This window comes from Polistes dominula, unplaced genomic scaffold, assembly GCF_049000335.1.
Source record: "Polistes dominula isolate Pdom_NZ unplaced genomic scaffold, Pdom_raw_medaka contig_17, whole genome shotgun sequence".
Taxonomy (NCBI): domain Eukaryota; kingdom Metazoa; phylum Arthropoda; class Insecta; order Hymenoptera; family Vespidae; genus Polistes; species Polistes dominula.
In genome coordinates, this window is record NW_028301049.1 from 2,050,403 (window position 1) to 2,062,512 (window position 12,110).

The 12,110-nt window shown below is 26.0% G+C and overlaps 1 protein-coding gene across 5 annotated transcripts; it reads left to right on the plus strand.

The window, feature by feature from the left end:
- The first annotated feature begins 251 nt into the window (after window positions 1–251).
- Vha44 (V-type proton ATPase subunit Vha44) lies at window positions 252–11,362 on the plus strand. Of its 5 annotated transcripts, XM_089175705.1 has the most exons (10): window positions 252–429; window positions 599–768; window positions 1,449–1,770; window positions 4,690–5,265; window positions 9,447–9,633; window positions 9,846–9,944; window positions 10,041–10,249; window positions 10,329–10,473; window positions 10,565–10,700; window positions 10,788–11,362. In XM_089175705.1, the coding sequence occupies exons 3-10, from the start codon at window positions 1,485–1,487 to the stop codon at window positions 10,881–10,883; spliced, it is 1,734 nt and encodes a 577-aa protein (XP_089031831.1). In that variant the 5' UTR covers window positions 252–429; window positions 599–768; window positions 1,449–1,484; the 3' UTR covers window positions 10,884–11,362. The 5 variants fall into 5 exon arrangements, with proteins under 5 accessions (XP_089031831.1, XP_089031829.1, XP_089031832.1 ...); XM_089175703.1 differs by lacking the exon at window positions 599–768 and having other exon boundaries at window positions 253–429; XM_089175706.1 differs by lacking the exon at window positions 599–768 and having other exon boundaries at window positions 256–429; window positions 4,690–4,845.
- Window positions 11,363–12,110: the final 748 nt, after the last annotated feature.

Below are 12,110 nucleotides of genomic sequence, written 5' to 3' on the forward strand. Positions count from 1 at the left end.
AAAAACCGCGCTTATGATTTTAGTTCTATATTATGATGCCAGATGGCGCGACGACAGGTTATCAATAATTATTAATTAAATATGGAATATCTTTAATATATATTCATAATAACATTAATATAATTATATCACATATATTTTTTTTTAGTTATAAGAATCGAATTAAAAATGAAGTTATTTGATATTAATAATTGGCAACATTGTTTTTGGTTGCATAGAAGACGCTTGGTGAGTCAGCTGATCATTAGCTGGGTTATCGTTTAGTTGTCGGGTGGGTCGAGAGGCAGCAGCACGCTATCACGTGAGGTCACAATGGTTTCTGATTGTTTTAGGAAAGTCCGTCAGAACGAACGACTCTATTGAAATATTATCTATATTTCACTCGCGTTTAAATTTAAAATCGTCTAACAACAGAATCTAAAAAATCTTGTAAGTAAATATTTATCAGTCTTGAGTTAAAACAATTATCATAAATACACTTTAATCGCATATCAATACAAAGGATGACGTTAACCCAAATTTGACGACAACTGTGATTTATCGGAATTATAAATTTCCTTAATTTATGTTTATTCAATTGAAGTTTTATTAATTCAAGGTAGGATCGATTTTAATGAAAATTTTCTATCTGTGTCTACATATATCGAAAATAATTGATAATCGAGAACGATATGTTGGTGGTGTAGTATTGATTTTATAAAACGCTTGATTCGCATACATTGACACACGGATAGACGACAGGCGCCATTGTCATCGAGATAGTTACAGGTATCTTTTATCGGTAGTTCATTTAAAGTTTATTTCTTGATTCAAGGACGTTGCTTTTTCATATATTTATTCTTCAAAGATTCGAGATGTCATTTCTCTATATTTGTCGGTATCCAAGTATTCTGCGCCGCCATTCGAGTAGTAGTTGGCGCACGTCACGTGGAAAGCGCGCCTAATTACATAATATACTCGACTAAACGTTATTAATTACATGCCACACCCCCTTCTATAATTCGTTTATTTAATGATTATACTTCTATTACAAACTGTCTATTATTAATGCAAACTAATTATCAATTTTATTTAACTGTCATTAAATATATTGTTAATCTTATATTTTAAATTATTTCATTTGAATAAACGAATAAGTTATTTATTTGACACAATGTGTAACGTCGAGACAGATGGTTGTTTACAAGAAGAATATAAATTGATTAATTGTTTAAACCAAGGCTGCATCTGTTTTGTTAAATCAATGAAATGTATATACTTGTGCATTGACATGTTATAAAAGTGAGGGTTTTAAATGAGGGTTATATTTATCTATTTGTCAATGCAACTGAGAGTATGTATATGCATTTTTTAATTTATTATTTTCTTATTCTTTATACATAACCTTCTTACCATTAATACTATGTACATAATCATATTGTAATTGTTTATTCTATTACTATTTATAGATATTGAAAACTAAGGATTAAAACGCATCGTTCAAGATGACCGAATACTGGCTTATATCAGCACCAGGAGATAAAACTTGTCAACAGACATGGGAGACAATGAACAACTTAACTAACAAACAAAATTCTTTATCGGAAAATTTCAAGTTTCATATACCTGATCTTAAAGTGGGAACGCTAGATCAATTGGTTGGTCTATCTGATGATCTAGGAAAATTGGATGCATTTGTTGAACAAGTTACACGCAAAGTTGCCACTTATTTGGGAGAAGTTTTAGAAGATCAAAGAGATAAACTACATGAAAATCTTTTGGCCAATAACAGTGAGTATACAATTTTATTTAACGTTCTTTATTTCTTTCTATTTTATTTTTTTATTTTTGTATATACATATAATCTATTTCCAATAATAGAATAATTCATTATCTAATATATATCAATAGGGTCCAAAATTATTTCTAATTTATATTTGTCAATTTGAAACACATATAGAAATTTATTATCCCTTGTTTGGAAATGTCATGCTATTGTTCTTTTACCTTATTCTGCACTAAATTAAAGGTTTACATGCTAACATTGATATTATATTTTTTTTATTCATTTTACATTATAAATAAATGATATAGAATTCAATAAAAAAAAAAACAACAAAAACAAAAAAAGAAGTCATTTTAATAAATTGATAGATGTAAGCATTTTTATTTATTGCTGGCATGTAAATTTTTTATTGATATACAATGGGTGACCGATTAATGAATACCTCACAGAATAAATGTTGTTTTTTGATAATCAATCAACGAACAATTTGAGTAATGAACATCATCTTTGAATGAATTATATTCATTAATCGATCATCCACTTTATTATAGTTATTTAAGTAAACGTATCCTCACGTTCAATGATATTAAAAAAAAAAATAAGATTTAACATCAAATGCACGACATTTTCTTGTATAATTTAATTGAAAAAAAAAAAAAACGTGTTTGCATTTTGGACCCTTATAACAGGTATCGATCGATTCTTTTTTAAGTATATGATAAAAAGATCAATTGTCTAATTAAAAAGGCATGTCAAATGGATACTGTACACGACACAATACATATACACTACTTGATATTGATTTTACTTATAATAATCTTAAACGTATAATCTCACAGTTAGTTTGTTTAATATTTCATTTATTTATCTAACATTAATGAAAAGTCAGTTTGTATATTTAACGATTAATCGTTTTCTTGATAAATATATATTAAAATATATTAAAGATACAAAGGGAATAGGGAAAATATTAAATTATAATTAATTTTGTCTGCATACACTGACTAATTAAATTATTTACAAAAAAAAAGAAAAAAATTCTACATCTATGTGATTGTTTATGTGAATGCAGACAAAATTTTTGTTGCTGTAGCGTACAGTAATAACTGTTACCGATAAATATGGTATGTACCACTATTTTTTATTTTTTGTTTTGTTTATAAATAATCATTGCAAATTATCTCTTTATTTTTTGTTTTCTCTTTTTATTACACTATGAGATTTATTCTAATTCATCGTATTATTGAGTGTCTGAGATTTCTGTGTATAAAATAATCCTAAACATTATTTGATTAGAAAAAAGCTCAGACACCACCATGTATATCAATGCATCGGTAGATAATAACAATATTTGAATCAATGATCAAATATACATATACATTTATAAATAATCATACGTTTCATCAATACATGATAAATTGAGTAGATTATTCATAAACGTAGTAGAAATAATAATTTTCTCCTTTCCTAATTTATTATCAAATTTCAAGCTACATTTCTAATTATGCACAATGACCACCACCCTTTTTCCTTAAAATAGAAAACAATAGTGGTATAAACCATAAAAGTTATTAATTATATATTGATTGATATATTTGTAGAGTGCTTATTATGGTTATTAATTTAAAGAATTTCATTTATATTCTGTCTACTAAAAAAAAAGAAAAAAAAAACAAACAAACAAAAAATTCATTTCTGTATCTGTGATGTTGCTTGGCTTGCTTGAATTTTTATTCAGACCACATTAACCCTGTTTCCCTACCTTATATTTATTATTTTTCTATTAACAAATGATCATATACATGTTTACACCTTTCAAATTGTTTCGTACTAAAGCTTTTTGAGAGAAAAAAAAAAAAAAGAAAAAATAGAAACAAAAATGAAAGAAAAACACATACATGCAACATAGCGTAGAGAAAATTGTTGAAGTAAAATACAAAATAATATTATCGGTAAATAAAAGTTCTATCTCTGGACATGTGGACCACTCACATCGACGTATGAAACCTTCCAGAGGACGCAAGGAGTTGCTTGGGTTACTGTGGTCACCAAGCTCCAATATTAGTCAATATGAGGTTGTTTAATTTTAAATTTAGTTGTCAGTCTCAATTTAGTATTTATGCCTGTTTGCAATGCTCTATATATTTTTTTTTTTTATTATTATTTATATTTTTTATGGTATATATCTTTGCTCATTTATTATTCAGTTATTATTATTATTATTATTATTTTTTTTTTTTTTTTAATGGTTTAGTTCAATTGTTTTCTTTAATTATTATTTTTTTCTTTTCTTTAATATTATTTCATTTTTATATTTTCTTTCTTTTTATTATTATTATTTTTTTTTTTTTTTTTTAATTATTTTTTGTTTAAACACCCCGGAGTATTTAACGACTATATAGGCAAATTTTTAAATGATAATATCTAAGGTATAAAATGAATAATTTCTAATATTTTACATTAATATAATATCTCATTTTTTTAAATATGAATTTAAAAATAATTTAACAATTTCAAAGAGTACTTGCTCTATATTAAACAAATATTGTTACATTAAATTAATTTTTGTATATAATAAAAACATTTCTTCATTATAGTCATACTTCAAACATTCATCAAATTTCTATTTAATTTTTATGTGATATAATAAAAATGTATTCAATTATTATTAATAAATATTTGTAAAGAAATTCTATAGAATGATAAATCTCTTTAGTGGTTTAGTATTGAAAAAAAAAAAAAGATTCATTAGAGATAGTAATAATTTTCGTTAAATACTCCATAGGTGGTCTTTCGTTCGATCCTTAGTTGTTTTGATTAAGTTTGGTCAGCATTGTCGTTAGGCATTTGCGTAGGACGCAATAATAGTTGAGCGAGACATGAGAAAGATCGCGAGGAGATTGGGACTGGGCTGTAATGGATAGGTCAAACATCAGTGGATGGGGAGAGCTTGAGCCCCGAAGGGGGTCCGGACACCCCGCCAAACACACCTGTTACTCCATCACACAAGACTACAAGGGAGCACCACAGGCAGTGGAGGGAGTTGGACGAGTCAGAACCAGAAGCAGCAGCCCGTTTAGGTCAGCATTATCACCATCGTCATCATCACCATGACCATCGTTATAGCCACTATCATCAGAACCATCTATCCAACTCTGAAAAGAAGTCATTACATAATACTCAAGGTGTCAGCGATATTCGAACGTCGAATGATCCTTCGTCAGTGTATTCATGTTACCGTGCACGTTGGTGCACTGCTTCAACTCCTTCAACACCTACTCCAAGTCCTGGCTCAGTAAGCCCAACTCCTTCCTTTTCATCAACCTGCAGCAGCGAAGAAGATAAATGGCAGTCAACAACGCATCCTAGGAGTACCGAAAAACCAGACCAAACTGCCTCTAATCGTGCATCAATTGACGATAATGACGATGACAACAACCATGATGTGGGCCAAAGCGATGACCAAGATCAAGACCATAGTGGCAGTTTGCCTAATCCAGGTACCCATCCTACCACCATCACATCAACCTATCATACCTTTTCCTTAAATAATGCCAAGGTATAACTGACCTATGGTCGTGTTTGTTTCAAGGATTTTTGCTCCTTTAGCGATAATATTTATATATATATATATATACATACATTTATATATGTATCGAATATATATATATGTATATATATATATATATCTTTTGTTCGAAGTGCTTTTACATATTGGGAGAAAAAGAGAGAGAGGTTGTCACTTTCGTGGTCTTATTATTATTATTATTATTATTATTATTATTATTATTATTATTATTATTATTATTATTATTATTATTATTATATATATTATATATATTTTTTTTAAACATTATTTTTTATTATTATTATTATTATTATTTAATTCACAATAAAAATAATATCTATCGCATGCCATTTTATAGGTATCCAACTAATATATATATATATATATATTAATATTTCATTTAAAATGCGTAATCACATAGAAAAATACAATGACTGTATTATATCATGATCCTAGTGCGCATTTCCTTAAATGTCAATAACGCACAATTGCACATACATATGCAATGTATGTAATGCTGAATTCTTTTTTGCAGTATCTCGTTGCCTCCCGTGTAACAAATTCTTTAAAATCTATCTTCTTATTTAAATGTGAGTGTGCTGTTTTCAATGACAAAGTATTGCTTGTTACTCTTTGTTTTCCTTTCTGTCACTGTAATATACGAATTTTGTTGTAACGTTTTTTTCATCACCATTATTATTTTGATAATAGATTAACAAATCGGAAGGACACAAAATCATATATAATAATATTTGTAAATTTACAACAACAACAACAAAGAAAAGGGAAAAATAATATAAATCATATATTACGTCATATCATCAATAAAAAACAAAAAAAAAAGGCCATGACAATCTCTCTCCAGTACTTACACCATTGAATTATAATGCTAATTATGAAATTATGCAAAAAGCTATTGAAAAAAATAAATATATTTTCACTTTAATTTTTATTATAATTTCAATAGTATTTTAAAATTTAGAGTTGAGTATTATACATTGATTGAAAAAAAAAAAAAAAGAAAAAAAAAGAGAAAATTTTTAAGTTATTGAATATATGAAAGAAAAAAAAAAAGATAGAAAGAAAGAAAGAAAACAAAAGTAAAAGAAAGAAATATAAAAAGTCTGAAGGAATGCAAAGAGATTTGCCTAAATTTGAGCACATTTTTGAAATATAAAATATGCGTGCACCTAATAATTCGATCAAATTTATTGATATTGATGGTAATAAATACATCAATAATATCTTTTGATCTTGGTTAGTCCTTCTTACTCCTGCGTCCTGTGTACTGGTTGTGTCTGAATACTTCATTTTTAACAAAATGTAATATGTTCGATTGATTGTTCCAGATGCCACAGATTTATATTTGAATTAGAACTTGTTCTGATAATTGCATTATGCACATACTTTCATTACTTCTACTACTATTTTTTTTTTTTTTTTAATTTTATTTTACTTTGCTTTTTTTTTTTATTTCTTTATAAGAAAATCTATTTATTATTATTTATTATCATCATCATCATCATCATAATACTCTATAAACATATATTTATTATTTGTTCTTGTTTTCATTTTATTTATTGTGTTTCTTTTTTTTCTCTCTCTCTCTAATTCAATGCTTTTTTTTCATTTTAATTATAATAAAAACAAAAATATTTATGCAATTCGATCATACATGAAATTTTTTGTTTTGATTTGTTTTGTTTTGTTTTATTTTGTTTAACAGTAAATTAAGAAGCATTGACAAATTTTTTTTTCTATTATTTATTTTGGTTGCGATAAATTTCATTATATTTTCATATTAACAAATTCATTATTTGCTCATATTTAAAAAAAAAAAAAAGAAAATAGTCTTATTATTTCAATTTTGCATTTTTAATAATAATAATAATATACATTCATATAAAAAAATAAAGTTTTAATTAATAAAATCTGCATTGCTGCATTCGATACAATTGATATGATATATTCAATATTTGTACGTTTTTTTTTCTTTTTTTTTTTTTTAAATTGAATATGTTGCTTTACTGTACAATACAGCATTATAAATAAGAATACATACAAGAATTTTTAAACAGTATATACAAATATATACATATATAATTATATATAATATAATTATATTATATATAAGTATATACAAATATATATATAGCACCAACATAAATAATGAAATTGAAAATATGTTTATCGATCGGTACATGAATTTACAAGAAATTGCTGTGTTGCATGCTTACAACTTGATTACACTTTATTTACACAGTATATTATAATATAAATAATCTAGAGTTCTTTTTATCTTTCTTTGAATGATAATTTATTTAGCTACAGAATAATAAATAAATAAATAATAATAATAATAATAAGATCTCTTACAACAAATGTCTTCATAACTCGGTTGGCATGAAATGCTTTTACATCATCTCAGCTGCTTGGCTTATTTTATTATCGCACTTTATTATTATTAATTACAAATCATTGCAACTTGTCACGAGCATAGGTATCAAATTATTTTCGTTAATCATTGTATGTGTGTGTGTGCGTGGTCGGGAAGGGGATAGGAAATTAATTATTAAACAAAATATCTCACAACAATTATTGCAATGCATACAACAAACGTACAGATAACATTGATAAAATAGAAATAAAAGTTTAATTAATATTAATAAATCTATTTGTTATATCTCGTGCAATTTTCAAAATAATTACGTACAATTGATATCTACAAAAATATGTAATAGAAATGTTCATATTTATTATTCAATTAATTTCTCAATTATCACACATTAATATTGCATGTAAATATAGTAGACATTTTAAATAGAAAGAAAATTAAATACAAACAATTCAATGTAATACAATTGACAAAATCTTCATGATGAAACATAAACACAATTATATCTCAACACACTTCTTTATATTATTTATATTATATTTCATTCCATATCATGTTAGGTATATACAAATTGAATGCATTAGTATATATTATTTCTGATGATTGAATAAAATCATATATATACATATGTGTGTATACATATATATATAAGATTATATTATATATACATATTTATATTTATATATAAAATGCTTTAATGAAATTGTATGTGCACCTACACATTAATGTTTTGCACGATATATTCAGTTTAGGTACTGCCTGCTATTCTGAATAATACATAAGGAGCGTACTAGAATCAGTGAAATGTTTTTTTCTTTTTTTTTTGATACGATACCAAAACAAAATCTTTCTCTGTTTATCTCATTTATAATATTATTGTTATTCTTTTTAGTCATACAATTAATCTGACATATTTTATTTGAATATATTTCAACACCTTTCAACAGAGCTTATTATAAATCTTTTTTTTTTTTTTAGTTCACATTGAATTTAAAAAATATGATTAGTATTAGGTCGAGTCATAAATAATTTCCGTTTTTTATGAGACAAAGAATGGTGTTTCTGCTACTGATAAGTGCAAGACACCTTTCATCGAGTTTTTTTTTTTTTTTGCACTCTTTGCAATTGTTCAACGTATCTATTGGATTTTGTTCCAATATTACCTTTAAAAGGTTCATCCAAGTCGGAAATACGTCCTACACTTGGTTCATCTTTTAAGATCGTATCTCCAGAACGGAATTTTACAAACCAATTTCTAACTGCCCTATCAATTATCAGTCCTACACTGTATACACTGCATATTTTTTCAGTTGCCACTTTAGTGCTATTGCCTTGTTTCAATTCTTAAAGCATTACATGTTGAATATGCACTTTTTACTATCCCATTTCAATGGTTAAGAAAAATTGTTAAATGTAACATTGAGTACATAAAAAAGTTGACAGAAGACTAACTGAATCCCTCATCTATACAGTGATATCGAAAATCCGTTTGTTTCAGTGATTTATAGTAGATAAATACGAAAAATAGATTCTACGTAGCTACATCGGAAGTTACTTATGACTCGACCTAATATTAATAAAATATTAGTATGAACGTATTAGATATTAGATATTAAATTGAATAAAGCTCTATTTACAAATATTTTCAATCTTACAATTAGTCATAGAAATAATGTTTAATTGTAGATTTAGTTATATTAATATTGAAAATTTGTTAGGTGATCTACCTTCGTATATAACTCGATTCCAGTGGGATATGGCTAAATATCCGATAAAACAATCACTAAGAAATATTGCGGATATAATTAGCAAACAAGTGGGTCAAATAGATGCCGATCTTAAAACTAAATCAACAACTTATAATAATTTAAAGGGAAGCTTACAAAATCTTGAGAAAAAACAAACGTAAGTTTTCTTGTTTTCTTTTCTTTCTTGCTTTCTTTTACTTTTCTCACTGATTTTATTCATTTGTAAATTTTTTATAGTTTTGTTTTTTTCTTTTTACAATTTATAAAATAGATCTTTATATATAGTAATAATAACGATAATAATAATAAGTACTCTAAATGAAAATGTAGAAAAGAATAATAATAATAATAAAGAAAATTCTTGTACAGTGGAAGTTTGTTAACAAGAAATCTAGCGGATTTAGTTAAAAAGGAGCATTTTATTTTAGACAGCGAATATTTATCAACGTTACTTGTCATCGTACCAAAGTATGTATTATTTTATTTACTATATATCTATATATATATACATAAAACTAATGTATCATATTTATTTAATATATGTTTAATTAATACGTGTTTAAGGTCTAACTATCATGATTGGTACAGTGGGTATGAAAAATTAACTAACATGATTGTACCTCGTAGTACACAACTTATAGTTGAAGATTCTGAATATGGATTGTTTACAATAACATTGTTTAAAAAAGTTATTGAAGAATTTAAATTGCATGCACGTGAAAAGAAGTTTATCGTACGGGACTTTACATATAATGAAGAAGAATTAGCTGCAGGTATATTTCAATGTTACAAAACAAAAAAGATAAACAATCTTTCGTTTTATTGTAACAAATATATATATATAACACACAGGTAAAAACGAAATAACAAAATTGGTAACTGATAAGAAAAAACAATTTGGATCGTTGGTGCGTTGGTTGAAAGTAAACTTTAGTGAATGTTTCTGCGCTTGGATTCACGTTAAAGCTTTACGTGTATTCGTAGAATCCGTTCTTAGGTAAAATTACATATTTTAATTCAAGGAAAAATACATCTTAAACAATTATTTGTATATATTGTTTTTGTTTTTGTTTTTTTCCCCCCATTAGGTATGGTTTACCTGTTAATTTTCAAGCAATTTTATTGCATCCTCATAAAAAATCCATGAAACGATTGCGCGACGTTTTAAATCAACTTTACGCTCATTTGGATTCTTCCGCTACAGCATCAGGACAAAATCAAGATGTAAGGATACTCTAGTATTTATTTATAATATCAAATTGAATAGATGATGATTATTATTATTATTATTATTGTAAATTATTGTTGTAGAGTATGGATATACCTGGATTAGGATTTGGACAAAGCGATTATTTTCCTTACGTGTATTATAAGATCAATGTGGATATGGTTGACAATAAGGTGTAATAATTCACACTCGTTAAAAAAAAAAAAAAAAAAAAGAAGAAAGGTTCTTCCCTTTATATTTCAATTACTCATTTTATTTTTCTTCGGGCAATTATTGTTATTCATAAATGCATACAAAAAGAAAACATTAATTTATCTTTAGTTAAAAGATATGATAAAATTCAATTTTGTTTGCATTTATAGAAACGCCAATTGCATTCTTATGCTTGGTTACCAATATTAATAATTATTGTAACAATTCTATTCCAGACAACAAAAAATGTTAATTGTATAATAATTATTCATCAGAAAATCACTATTTTTCTAGCGACTCGAAAAGATTTGAAAATGCACATATTATGTAATATGAACTTTGAAACAAATTATCGCATATATAACAAATTTGTATAAGAAATGTTAAACGTTAGTGTGTACATATATATAATACTATATTGTTTAGAAATATTAATTGTCATTTAATAGAGATTCTTTTATTTTTATTTTTTTCTCTCCTACTTTGCCAAAGATTGGATTTACACAACTTGTTGCAATAGTAAATGGAATAAAATGACCGTTTAATCAAATTATATTCGTTACATCGTATTGCGATAATATTTGATTGATTTTTTCTTTTTATCTGTCAACGACGAAACGCATAATGTTATACATAAATAACAATTTCTATACGATATTAACAACAGGTACAGAAAATAATATTATTTATTATAATAATACAATGAGTGTGTTGCTGCGCATCACTTTTATTTGTATTCTCCTTTTTTTTTTATTTTTTTTATTTTTTTTTTCAATCTTGCCTGTAGAATCAAACACGAGACACACACACACACGATCCTTAATTCACTCAGGAAAAGTAGGCATTAGAATATATTTATGCATATTATTATTTATGCGTTATTTCGTTCTACTTTTTAAAGTGATCAATACTTCATATATATATATATAATCACTTTAAATGCCAATAATAATAATAATAGTAATAATGTAATTGTTAAATATGTATGCATTATACACAGATGAGCGTGTTAATTAAAATGTACACGCATATAATAATAATATGAAGAAATAAAAAAAAGAAGCTGTGTGCTTTAATTAAAAAAGGCCTGGATTTTGGGCAATACTTGAAAATTTATATTTTTGTTGTTGTTGTTGTCGTCGTCGTCGTCGTCGTCGTCTTCGTCGTCGTCTGAAACGACAATCAAAAATATACAAATATTGTTCGTATGTAAT